The 13,602-nt window shown below is 51.4% G+C and overlaps 1 protein-coding gene across 20 annotated transcripts in view; it reads right to left on the minus strand.

Moving 5' to 3' along the window:
• The window catches only part of CELF2 (CUGBP Elav-like family member 2), an 815,242-nt gene that overhangs the window by 69,379 nt on the left and 732,261 nt on the right, over positions 1-13,602 (minus strand). For all 20 annotated transcript variants that reach the window (XM_072825857.1, XM_072825847.1, XM_072825851.1 and 17 more), the window contains 2 exons: positions 12,742-12,790; positions 4,277-4,411 (listed from right to left, as the gene is read on the minus strand). In XM_072825857.1, the coding sequence (XP_072681958.1) occupies positions 4,277-4,411; positions 12,742-12,790 (184 nt within the window). The remainder of the gene's footprint in view (positions 1-4,276; positions 4,412-12,741; positions 12,791-13,602) is intronic.

Below are 13,602 nucleotides of genomic sequence, written 5' to 3' on the forward strand. Positions count from 1 at the left end.
TCAGGCTGAGTGCAGAGCAGGACTTACTAGTTTGCCAATTCTCAGCCCCGAGGGGAGGTTCAGGGACTGTATGGAGAACCAGATAACAAAATGCAGTACCTAACCCAGGGGTATTTGATACGAGTTTCCACACATGCTTAGATATCAGTGGGCGAGCCTAAGCTGTCATGATCCAAACTGAGTCCACCGTGCGTACCTGTTTTAAAAGTCAAAAGCCCTATCCTAATATTCTGATCAGATATAATGGAAACAAATGAGGATTTAGTGGCTAAGTCCAGTCTGTGCTCGCCAACATCCCTGAGAATATTGCCAATTTCATTTGTCAAGGGTTTTGGCAGGAGAACGTTGGAACACCATAAACACAGCTGGAATATTCTTAAACAAGCAGAAAGTTACCTTACATGGCAGTAAAGATCTGACTACACTTTGTGGGAAAGAAAAATGAGATAAACTCTTTCATTGTCTCCGAGTCACAGATATTCGTTGCCATGGTGCAGAAAACCCTGTGGACTGTACCCAAACAGTCCATTCTGACGGTGGGATTATGGGTAAGTGAGAACATGTGTATTTTAGGAAATCAACAGGCTAAAGGGACACTGACGAATGCACTGGCTTGGAGGACTCCAGCTTTGATTTTGAGAGCAAACATCTCATTTGACTTCCTGTGCGTGGACGTGTGGTATGCCGCTTACTTTCTCAAAACAGGTCAGCAGGCCTGGGAGGCTGACCTGCTACTGCAGAAGATCTGAGTATTAGGGAGCGGCTTGAAAATATCTCAAACTGGGTTTTCCAAGTTAGAAAAGATGGTTACTGCCCCCCCCCGCCCAGGGGAAAATGCACGTTGAGATGCGGGCATATGGTGAAAAGAGAGAGTCAGACTCCTGATATTTGCTGAGTGCTGGTTTCAACGTGCTTGGTAGATGCTAGGTGCTGTCCATGTACAGTTGTGACGATTCCTGGGCGGGGTGGGGGCAGGGGGGCGAGGTCCTGATCTGGAACCTGGCATGGATCTGGGTGCTGGGGAGTAACTGTCGGGGCTTCTTTGCAAATAGTCTTTCTTGTCAATATGGAGATGAGGATTTCTGTTTTCAAGATTCTAACCCAAAGTACAGAGCTGTGGGTCCTGGCAGCCCACTCCCCCGAATCAGTGCAGGGACCCTGATTCTAGAAGCCCGGAGAGACCTCAGCTTCGCCACCTGGCAGGGAGGAAAGTGAAGCTACCGAGGTGGTCAGAGAAGAAATGACCCGAGACACCTGTGGGGGAGCCAGCGCCCTTGCCTGCCTCTTCGGTCTTCATTCTTGTAGCTGAACTGGGCAAAGGCAAAGCCAGAAAAGCGAACCACTTTTCTGTCCCTCTGCCTCATGATCGCATGGTTTGATTCAAAAACTTTTTTATTTAGACTAGTTTAGACTCGGTTTAGTAGGACAAGGGGCTTTTCATTTTCAGGGCGACCAACCTTTCCTTTCACTTGGTTTTTATGTATTTGTTTACGTCTTAAACGGCTGAGCCAGCAACAGGCATCAGAGACCAGAAATGCTGAGCACCCTTTATCTGCACAGCCACTAATGGGAGACACTTATTAATATTTGATTGAAAACTGCAATTCTTTAATGGAAGCAAAATAGTAGCACGGGAGAGAATTGTTCTTTTAACAAATACACTGATTCAGGAGCAGTCCCCTGTACCCAGGCGTCCCTGGGTCTCACTAATTGAAAAACCTACCAGCGTCTGGCTTTATATTTCAGAACAAATGGTTATAAATGAGTATTTTTCTTTTTTTGCCATGGGGAATTCTCATCAGTTCACCAGAAATTACTTTTCTGTTAAGAAGAAAGAAGAAGAAGGAGGCAAAAAAAAGGGGGGGGGGGCAGGGAGGAGTGTACTCCTCTTTACACGGAGCCGGCATGTGCAGGAAGCAGGGAGGAGCACGTTGCCCTGACTGGTGTCCTAACTGGCGTCCTAACTGGCGTCCTAACCGGCGTCCGCGTGGAGCTCTGCGGCCCAGGCCCGGCGGCAGCGCAGGCAGGTCAGGTCGAGGCCTCTAGGCCACTACCGCATCCTGCTCTGTCCTGCGAGAAGCTGGGGGAGAAGCTGGGGCTGCTCTAAGGTCTTCTCTGCGGGAGTAACTTAGGGGCGCTCGGGGAGCACTAGGCACCGTGGGCCCCGAGGCCGCCGGAGGAAGCGCACGGAGCACCAGCTGGGCGGACGGAGAGCACGGGTGGGGTTCCCCCAGCCGCGGGATGCTCACCCAGGAGACCTCCCACGGCAGGCGCCCCAGGAGGGGAGCGGGGCAGGCACTGTGACTGCTGCCTTGGGGGGGGCCGAGATGGGACAGGGATGGGACAGTGGGCTGGCGGTGGTCACAGCTCACGTCTGGAGTTCTGGACCGGGATCTCGGGCCCACGGGGCTCTCACCACTAGAAAATCCCCCCGTGGCTAGTCGGGGGGCCTCCTCTCTGCTGGTTCTCCACGTCCTGGGTCTTGGCGACTGGGAACCTGCGAGCTCGGGGCTGTGGCTGGGAGGAGGAGGGGAGCCCGCAGGCGCTGGTCGCTGCGCTGGCAGGGACAGGGATCGCAACAGTCCCGCTCGTGGGTTCCTGCACCTTTTTTTCTTCTTCCAGCCACGCTGCCTCTTCCCACGGGGATCTTGCTCCCCCGCCCCCACGGCTGCCCCGGGGAAGCAGAGTCAGATGACCCAGCGTGACTGGCAGTCCTCAGGGAGTGAACGAGCTGGGGTGGCACTGGGTGGCGGGGGGGGGGGGGTGCGCCAGGACGGAGGTCCCAGCATCCTCCTGCCCCTGAGGCCATGTGGCCTCCAGCCTGGGGGGCTGCTGTGGTTGACGCTGGTAACGGCGTGGGCGGTAAGCTACGGCTCCGCCCGAGGCCCTGGGCCTGCAGGTGGGGGCCACACTCAGAGCGATCTTGGTCAGCTCTCGGGGAGGCCTGCCTGTCGGGGACCCCTCGAGCTGTCACGCCCATTCCATGCCTCCCTCCTTTTAAAACCACCTTTGGAAGAAAACACGGGGACTGCAGGCAGGAAGCTTTTTCCACCTCCTTCTACTGTTCCCCTCGATTGCCTCTGTTTTGGGGGCCCCGGAGGTGGCTGTAGGCGGAAAACCTTTGTTCTCCACGCCTTTGATTCTAGCAGCTGACAGCATTAAGTTTCGCATCTCAAAGTCGAAAGAACAAATGCTCTTCCTCACGTGGCACTGAGTTTAGCTAAAATGAGGGACACGGGTGTGAAGGAGTGCTTTGAGACGTAAGGCCCAACTTTTTCTTTCAGCAGGTGGTTCGAGACGGCAGTGCTGTCCCAGAACCAGAGACTGGGAATGAAGAGAAGTTTCTAATTAGCCCCATGGAAACTGCATCGAGAAGTATCCTTGATAGAATGAGAGCCTCTCTGTGGTGCAAACATATGGGTTGCTTAGGAGAAGTGAACAGTGACGTTTTATATGTACACCCTGACTCCAGCCTCCTGGGCGGTCTCGGGAAACATGGTCTGATGAGGGGGGACACTCCGTGACAGCGCTTAGGAGTGGGTTAGCCAAGGATCTTCTGTGCAAGGAGGGCCAGACGTGGAAAGGGACGTTATTTCCAGCTGCCTTGGGTAGCTGCTTGCAGACACACTGGTTTTCCTCAGGGCTCGAAGCCCCCATCTCTGCTTCCATCACGGTGACAAAGAGGAGCCTACTATCTCCTGGACCAAGTCATCTGTCTGCCACGTAATGGGATTTCCTGTGCTCAGGCCTCCCAGGAATTTTGCTCTTGGAAATAAAACCCTCACACCCCAGGACAGGCCCAGCTACCCTGAGTCCCTAAGCTGTTCTGCGCTACGTGGGGACACTGACGTTTTTCCTCGGTTTATGTCGCTGTCAAGGGGCCCGTCCCCTTCCCATGGCTCTCGGGCAGAGGCAGGAAGCCAGAGACTAAGATGAAAACAACAAATATTCTCTTTCCTCCTCCACATCTCTCCTTCACCCCCAGAATGTACTTCAATTTGAGATCGAAAGGGATGTATAACGACAGGGCGGCCTGTCGGCGTCCCCGCTGGCCGGGAGAGCCTGAGCTAATATGTTGGCTCTAAGACCTTCTCGACCTGAGAAATTCAAGGTGATCACTTCAGCTACGGTGAAAAGTTCACGCTGGAAAACGTGATCACACGAGACGCATTACAGGGTGACCTCTTGCTGTGTGCGGTGGCTACATCTACCTTGATTGTGACACACAGTTCCAATTAGCACTTAAGGAAAGAGACTTTATAGACAGTACACTCACCTCGACTCAGCCCGTCGGGTCCCCGGAGGATCCGACATTCTTCTATCTGGCCAAATGGAGAAAACATCACCCTGATATCATTCTCATTACATTTCTTCGAAACCATTCCTATGAATAATTTTCGGTCTTCCACAGCTAGGAGATAAAAATAATGAATGAGCAAAGGCCATTCCCCCCCCCCCCCATTTTTTTCTTGTAATTAATGCTTCATTACCACATCAAACCGGGCCCCCGGTCATGTGAGACGAAGCATGGGACTTCCCAAGGCCAGCTCTTGGGACTTCCAGGCAGCCTTCCCCGGCACCCTTCATCCTGCCTCCCTCCGTGAGCTGCCTCTTACCCACATGACATCTTCAGAGGACCCGAGACACCACCAAGTCCTCCCCTCCCACCCCGTCTGGAAACTCACGGTGCTAACATGTTAGAGCTCCGTGTAGTCACCAAATGCTACCATTACATAGAGATCGTTTTGAACGTGCATTTTTTTTTTTCTCCCATAGGTGTTCTTTGGACTTGAATGACAAGAGAGAGAAAAAGGTTGGGGAGAGAAAAATAGGATGAACAGATAAAGCACCACGGGAAATGAAACTCTGAATAAGGCATTCACTGGGGGGAACCTCCTCTCTCAATTTCAAATAGCTTGGCCGCGTGGATCCAGACAGTAAGGAGAGAGAAGAGAGATGCTCATCTCTCTGGAGAAACATAGATGACCTTCCGTCCATCCGTCTGTCCGTCCGTCCGTCCACTCTAACCAGGACAACATGTGGTCTGCATCTGTGGCTGAAGATCAAGGCAACTCTAGGGGCAGAGCGAGGCCGTGGCTACTTGAGAATCCCGTCGGGACGGCCCCGGGCTCGGGGTGGAACCCGAAACGGGAAAGAGCATGAAGGGAACGATGACCATTCTTTGCACCTGGATGCAGGACACTTGACAGACAGAAATGCATTTTGGGTGTCACGCCCCCCCCCGCCCCAACCAGTGCCAACCCTGGAAACTGCTGGGAGGGTAAAAAGACTGAGGAAGGTTTGCCTCTGATGACCCGGGAGATTTTCCTCAAAATCTACAAGCCTGCGCTCAGGATAAGTGGCCTACATTTAGCCTCAAAGGCACAATTATCACTGATTTCGGGACAGTGTTTGCAGCCTTTTTAAAGGAAAGAGCAAAAAAAAAAAAATTAAAATTAAAATTAAAAAATAAAATAAACACAAAAAAGGGAAAGGGAAAAAAAACTCCACCTCTGTTCTAGACGTCCCGTGTTGCATTTTAATCCACGTCTTAGGATTTAAAGGAAGGGCAGGCGGCTGTACCAGCATTTTAGACAGGCTGGCTTAGGGAAGGGCCCTGCCGTCCACGCTGTGTAGAAACCTTCGTGTCCTATCTGTGTCATAATCTCACCGCTGCTCTTAACTGGCTCTTATCTCTGTCTCCCGGATTCTTGCCCTGGACAGCCAGTGTCTCGGTTTCATTTAACCGGCAAGAATGGATTTTCGGCTTTCTAGGGCCAGGTGCTCTTGATGCCTGAGTCAAACCGGCCTGGGCCCCCCGGGGGCTGGGAGAGAGATCTGTCAGCGAAGGAGTGATGGGACACAGCGAGGCCTGCTCTGGGGGGCCGCCGCCCAGGGGGGGATCCCATCTGTCCGTGATGTCTGCTAAAGCCCCGTGTGGCTCCTGAGCACTTGAACCCTGGCTAGTGTGACTGAGAAACTGAACTGCTATTGTGATTTAATTGTAACTAATTAAAAAATAATAATTTAAATTTAAGAAGCCCCGTGTGACATTACGGTGGACCCTGCAGCTCTGCGAGGCCTGGGTGAGGCAGGTAAGGGCTCCTGCCCCATGGAGCCCCGCACTGGAAGCAGGAGACTTGGAAGATGTTCTGTGTCAGTCTCAAAGACCCCTGGTGGGGCAGGGAAGGAACCTGCCTAGCCTGGGCCATAGCTGCTGCCCCTCTCCCGGCTCCAGTCCTGGCCCCCGTGTGAGGGCAGAGGAGGGAGAGGAGGCCTCCAGGGGAAGGCAGGGCTGGGTCAGAGACTTGCCGGGTCCCGCACTGCCCACTGAGTTGACGGCCACCCCAAGGGGTGAGCTGACTTGCGTGGCCCTCGGCCTCGTCATCCATAAAAAGAGGTTTAAACTCCTCTCTTTCCTGGCTGTATTTCTTAAGTGACAGAGAGAGGACAGCCCAGCTATGTGCCTGGCGTGACCCAAGTACCTGGGGTGGGGATGCAGAAGCCCAGGATCCCACCTGCCAGCCGTGCTCTGCACCGACACAGCTCCTGCGACGGTGCAGAGAATCTAGGACTCTGAGCCACATGGGTGGGAACCAAACACCATGGGGCTATGAGCTATGGACTGTGCACCAAGAGCTGCAGAAAGGCTTGGTGGGCGGAGGGGGTGGCATTTCAGCTGGCCCTGGAGGGGCACGGGGAGAGGCTGCTAGAAGTGTGGGGACAACATGCAGTGGGGGGATGGAGGAAAGCAGCCAGGCTTCAGCCCCTGCAGCTTCTGTAGAGAGGGGCTCAAGGCAACACAGTCCTGTGTTGAGCCTCATCAAAGTGGCCGTGGGCAATGGTGTCACTGGTTCTGAGTCACAGGGGGAAGCTGGGGAGGACCCGACTTCCCTCCAGTAGATGAACAATCTCACTTGTAAGAAGCTTTTCTCTTTCCCATCAGAGCAGGTGAGCTACCTGTGATCCACAGGGAAGTGGTGGACGTCGGTCAAGCAACTGTGCCCACCTACACTGATGACACGGTGGCCCCGAGGGGACACGACATCCCTGATGGGAAGGGACAGATTGCAGCATGGAAGAGCAGGGGCCAGCAAACTTCTAGGTGCAGTTGCAACCTCCCCACTCCCACTGCCTCCACGACTTCTACCCACAGAGGCTATGGCTGGTATCTTCTTGAATGTTAAAAAAAAAAAAAAAAAAAGCCCTACTGAATGTCTTCTTATCCCGAAGAATTCGGTTTTAGTTCTTTCAAACAAAAGCGAATGATAACCTGAGTCCTCAGTTTCACCGGGAAACCGATCACTACGGCACGGAGCTAAAAGGCTTTGCAGGTTTGGAACTTTACGGTGATGCTGGAATAAACTACATGTGCTGTTCCTGCATAAGCTGAAAAAATGATTTTCCCCCCGTAAGATGAACAGTGAGAGCTGAAAACCACCTGTTGACAAGCCCTGGCGTCCCAGGCATCAGGCCAGCCACACCTGAGGCAGGGAGATGGACCAGAACTCTCTTTCAGTAGCGGCAGCAGCTCAGGACATATAAGGGAAGCCGACACCACCCATAGGGTGTCCACCCATAGGGACGAAGTGCCCACCTCGTCCTCCGCATGCGGGTCCCAGCAGAGAAGCTGGGTGCTGGCAAGGCGGCGAGCCCTGCTCCCTCTCTGGTTCCAACAGCTGGGCCCCCGTTGGGCTTCAGGGGCAAATGGGGAGACCTACTCACTCCCCCCTTTCTTCTCCCTTGAGTTTTCCTGGTGGAAATTCATTTGTCAAACTTGTTCCTGGGATTCCCAGTCCGAGGGTCCCTGAGCAGCTTTGTCAACATTCTAAATAAATACAATTATCTTGCATTCGCTTAACTTTTCCATCAACTTTTTGATGCATTTCTTGGTGTTTTTCCCCCCTCCGTGTTCACAGGCGTCTTACTCGTGTTTTCAATCCACAGGAAGGCAGACTTGCTTAAACAAACCTACTGTGTTTATAGTAGTATGCTAAGTGCTGAAGGGAATTAAAAAAATTTTTAAAAAAGAAAAGAAAGAAAGAAGGAAAAGAAAAAAAAAGAAGAAGAAGAAGGAAAAGAAAATGTCCTGGCCCTGCAGGGGAAAAGTCTACTTTCCTTCAGGATAACTGATGAATGAGCAAGGGGCGACACCTTTTATACAGAGCGCCGTGCAGGTGGGGTGACCGTCACCGCTAACTACGGAGGGACAGGAAGGCAGTCCGTGACCAGAGACCACTTTAGGTTCTCCTGTGCTACGAGAATGGGTTAATATTTTAAGTTTTTAAGTGGGGACTTTTTTTAAGTTCGGGGGAATACAAACTTTGTTTTTGAAAAAACCCTAATTGTAAGTCTGTGCTAACACCCTGGTGTACAATCTGTCAAAGTCACACCTGGATGCAGGGCGGCCTGAATTAATTAACAACTTTTCAATGTGTTAGTGCTAACATATGGCATTTAATTACTGCCTCCAAATCCGTGAGTCTCTCCACTTTGAATTTCAAAATTATTTCTTCCTCTTCCGGGGAAGCGGAAAGTGACCGGAAGGGGACGCCCTGTGAATCACTTCTTTACTAGACAATGTTTGGTCACCTTGACCCCGTGAGCTCTAGACTCGATGTGTGGACACCAGGGGTGCTGGAGGTCTTGAGAAAAAGAGAAAGGGCTCCCTTGGCATGTCTCGATGTGAGGCTTTAAGGGCCCCCGGCAAGTTGTGAGGTTGGAGGATTAAAGCAGGATGAATGAATTTATGCTCTGTGTACAGAAGGGACCAAAAACACCCCAAAACAATCCTCTCAACCAGGAGCATGACCTAAGAGTGAACACTGGCTGGTCGCTGAGACTCCAAGCACAGAACCAAAGGCAACCTCGATGCTTTTCTTATCAGTTTCTGCTACACAAACTTCAGATCCAGCAACTACATTTACTTTCCAATCTTGCACAGTGGGTACCTTTTTCTGTACCGCAAACAAAACTAGGAAAGAGGCCCCCCCAGGGCATAGGGAATGAAAGGTAGTAAAAATGTCTGTGCTGGGGTATGCTGCGCTCTGGAATCCACACCTCCTCAAGCCTCGTCCCCTGCCATTACTCAACTGTACCCAGTGGAAGAATAAGAAGACAACTTGGATTCTGTGAGAGATCTGAGTACTTATTCACTATGTTCTTCCCAAAGATCCCAGTATTTTATTGCTGATCCAGAATGGGATTTTTTTTTTTTTTTTTGTGGGGGGGAACACCTGGCACAGTTAGAAGCACCAGGGCAGAAGTAAGATGCTGTGAGTTTGCAGAAATATGCTAGAGGCTGCAGCTTAAATCAGAGCCAATTAAGAGGGCAGGCTCTAGGAAGCCTGGAGATCTGGAAAGCCCGTTCAGTAAAATACCAAAGGGCAGGGCAGATCCAAGAGCAGCCTAGCGGGTCTGGGCTTACCAGGACGGCTGGCTCCCTTTGTCAGAATCTCTAGATAGACAAAGGCTTCAAAGAGTGATGGCCTTCTGGAATTCATTTGTCCATCACTAATTAACCAGTGATTAGCAGCCCTTTCTTGCTCAGCAAACACAAAGTTTCTGAGAGCCGAACATCCTGATAATGAAGATGGTAACTGTCTAACCGTGATGAGTCCTTTGTGCTATCCATAAATGTCAGCAAACTCAATAAAGGTACAATTAGAGCTCGTTATCCCTCTTTCACAACTATAGGAGCTATTGAGAGCATCTGAGCCAAAGAAACCTTGGTGCACTATGAGCTTTGGAAACTGTGCTTACCTGTCAAAACTGCCACGTGAAATCACCAAGGGCTTGCACCTTTTATCATTTGCTTTCAAAAACGGTACATTTCTCCTGATTCTGCAGCCAGGTCCAAGGAGAACCCTGAAGCCTGGTCAGCCCATGCAAAGTGAGGCATGGGTTTTACACCTCTATGAGGAAAAATGCTTTGAAAGGAGCTTTCAGCCCACTTATACTTCTTGACTTTTTTCCCTTTTTTCCTGGAAACTCAGAAAATGAAGGTCAATCTACAAAGCAAGGGAAGCGCTGGCCCAACGAGAAGGTATATGGAGGTGGCTTTTCCTTCGTGTGTCCAGAGCTATCTATGCGAAGCTGGAAGTGCCAGCTTCGGCCGCTCAGAATGCACCAAGCAGCTGCCTCGGCTAGCCACGAGTGTGCTGATGACTTAGCAGAGCGAAGTTTTACTATGTGCCAGGTATTATGCTAAGTTCTTTGTAGATGTTAACTTGTGTTCTCTTAGGACAACCCTGTAAGGTGGGTGTTCGAAGAAGAATTGAGACCATAGACCACTGTAGCCCCCTCTCGCAGCTGGGGATATAGGGGGTGCTGGGTGAGGTTACAGAACCTGCCCAAGGACACAGCTAACAGGTGCAGGGTCAGTGGTCAAGTCTGGGCTTCTGGAAATTGCTTCTACCTGTGACCCTGAGCTGCTTCCTGAACAATGGCATTCTGAAGTTATCTTCTCCTCTTAGTAAAACAGTGTCTAATCCCACGTGGCTTCTGAGATCGTGCAAAAACTGGGTTTGCTGATGGCAGTTCTGCTCTGGTGCTGTGGTTCTAGAACCAGAGCAAACAGCACCCTCAGTGTCCAGAGCTGACACCGGAAGCAAGGGCGACCAACCACCGGAGACCTCCAGGCTGCTGGCCCAAGGAACAGGGTCTCCGAGTCAGGTTTTGTGTCTGCACAGCAGCAAATGCTAGGGAAGAAACCCTGTCATAGTCCAACTCCTTGGGTATTTCAGGTCAAACATTTCCGGCTGAGTTCCCTAATTCATCATGTTTTTATAGCGCTGACCCAAAGTTCAGAAATAAACTGTCCTTCACGGCCCTTGTCCTGACACAGTTTAGAGATTCAAGAGTCTAAAGGATAGGGACCATCTCCTAGCGGCCAGAAGCTCCCACATGACCTTCACAGGCAGGGTTCATCCCTCAAATACAGCATTTCTCTCTCCTCTGGGAAACAGAACAGACCCTAAACGTGTACTTCTGGAGCAGAGAGGCTCCGGAAACAGCACGGGCACCTGGCCTTCTGTGTTAGACACTCTCCACGCAGATTCAGAGCCGTAGGAGGCCAGAGAAACATCTGGGAGGTGACACTACCCCACATATCATAGAAGTGGTGCTTTCTTGTTTGCAAAGCGTTGTTGGGAGTATTTTTTTTTAAATTTTTTTTATTGGAGTTCAATTTGCTAACATTTAGTATAACATCCAGTGCTCATCCCGCCAAGTGCCCCCCTCAGTGCCCATCACCCAGTCACCCCAATCCCCCGCCCACCTCCCTTTTCACTACCCCTTGTTTGTTTCCCAGAGTTAGGTGTCTCTCATGTTGTGTCTCCTTCTCTGATATTTTCACTCATTTTCTCTCCTTTCCCCTTTGTTCCCTTTCACTAGTTTTTATATTCTGTTGGGAGTATCTTAACATGTGTCTAAAAAAGAAAAAAAAAAAAGCCAGTGTATGCGAGGTAGTGACCGTCATTCCCATTTCATGAACAAGGAGATCCAAGTTTGGGGTTTAAGCGACGATTAGACTGAACATCGGTAAATTCTGGGGGGTCAGGGCACTTCCTGTAGTCCTTTTCCTTGTTCTGCTTCAGATTCAGTGCTGATAACGCTAAGTCATCATGGAGTAGCTGCTTTTAGAATAAAGGGGTGGAAGTGACCTGAGGTCCTGCGGGAAAAGCTGGGTGCCAGGTGTGCAGCAGGTAGTGTGGGACGAAGGGGACAGACTCTCAGGCTGGGCCGGGGGTCGGGGGGTGACCAAGCACCCAAATCTACTCCCTGACAGGACACATCGGATGCTGGTGACACCATGCCATGACTTGGAATGGTCCTCAAACCTTCCTCGTCCGTGAAGAAGCCAGAAAGTGGGATGCACCACAATTAGCAAAAAATACCTCGCGGAGAGATTGAGACCCCAATCATAATTTACATTTGCAGATACTCAGATCTCCGAGTGCATGGCTTCTGCCCTGATTACTAATTAATGATGTGCAGACCTGCCTGTGGGAGCAAACACTGTTGATTATGTCAGTCTTGGGGGACGGAGACGCGCCGAGGTCTGGGAAGGTAGCGGATCCCCTTTAACATACATTTTGGTGAATTCAAAGAACAAAAAGGGGACAGAAGGCGGGCGTAGATGGAGGCAGAAACTTAGGAGTGAAACGTGGCTGTCGGCCCTGCCGGGGTGGGAAAGTAAATCTCAATTATTTTACAGACCTCATCACATGCATATTTTAGTACCGAGCGTCCCTTTATTTAATCGGTCCACTGAATTCTGAATGAATTTGGATGCAAATGCATGGGTAGGACTCCAAGAAGGGGTCCGCAGAGGAACCCACCAAAGGAGGAGGGAAGACAGCAGGATTCCAAGCGGGCGAGCCCTTTCCCGCTCTGCACCCCGCGAGGACCTTCCTCCCCATCAGGGGCCCTGGGCTGCTCTGCGTGACGAGACCCACAAGAGACAAAGGCCACAGAGTCACCGCACAGAGCAGGCCCCGAACAGAGGGCCACGGAGAACCATCTCTTGTCTTCCCAGATCTTTACAGCAGAGGCATACGAGGCGGGAGAGCGAATTCCATGTTTCTCCAGCTGAGCCAGCTGCGGGGCAAGATCCCTGGAGCAGCTCCCCCCACTTTCCCAGGGCAGGAGCATGGTGGGGGAGGGCTCCTCCCTCCCCCATCTGACCTCTTCATCGAAAGAAACAGACAGTATGACACGAGACAGTTGGTCACCACCTACCGTTTGACTTTTCACTATCTGCAGGTTTCATCTGAATGGGATGATGCATCTAAAAATACAAAAGTGAGAAAGTAAAGGCAGATTGAACAACTGAACGGTCTCAGAAACCCCACGCGGTTACACTTGAGTACTCATACTCTTGTGAGGACCCCTCCCCGTGAAAATGCCAGCCTGCGGTGACATCCAGGAATAGGATCCTTTGGAGTCGCTGGGCCTTGAGGCCCAGGACGGGGCTTTGCAGTCAGACCCGCATTTGAACCTGCTTCTGCCGCTCGGGATGGTCTGTGCCCGTATCTCGTAGGCGATTCTGGCTCTGCTGTTCATCATCGCCATGTGATCCTGAGTGTCCTAACTTCTCTGAGCCTCAGTTTCTTTATCTGTGCAACCGAGGTAACACCTGCCCAGCAGGAACGAAAGGAGTAGAGGATGCAAAGGGTCAGGGGTGGGGGGCACGGGGCAGTGCTGAGAAAGATGAGCTACTGTGCTTGTGCAGTGTTGCAAATTTAAATGCAGATTGTCTTTGGGTTTTTTCCTGGCCATGCTGTCTGCCGCGGGGATTTTTTTCTTAGATCTCATGGTTATGAGTAATTTGAAGGTCTAGCAGTTGATTGATTTAGGCGCGCTTATGTAATTTTTCTTAAATACAAAGTACGGCATGGGAACGCGGGGCTTAAGGAATAGACGAGCAAGGGCGGGAGGCACGGAGGCACGGATCTCACGATCATGCTCGCTCGGCAGCTGTGCAGGCACAGCAGGAACCTGAGACACGGTGGTGCCAGGGTCCCGGACCTCCGTGCACCTGGGTGCCCTGTGGCTCTTCACACCGTGCCCATCTCACCGCTGCGCGCCATCCAGAGTTTA

The sequence above is a fragment of the Canis lupus genome, chromosome 5 (assembly GCF_048164855.1).
Source record: "Canis lupus baileyi chromosome 5, mCanLup2.hap1, whole genome shotgun sequence".
In the NCBI taxonomy this organism is placed as follows: Eukaryota; Metazoa; Chordata; class Mammalia; order Carnivora; family Canidae; genus Canis; species Canis lupus.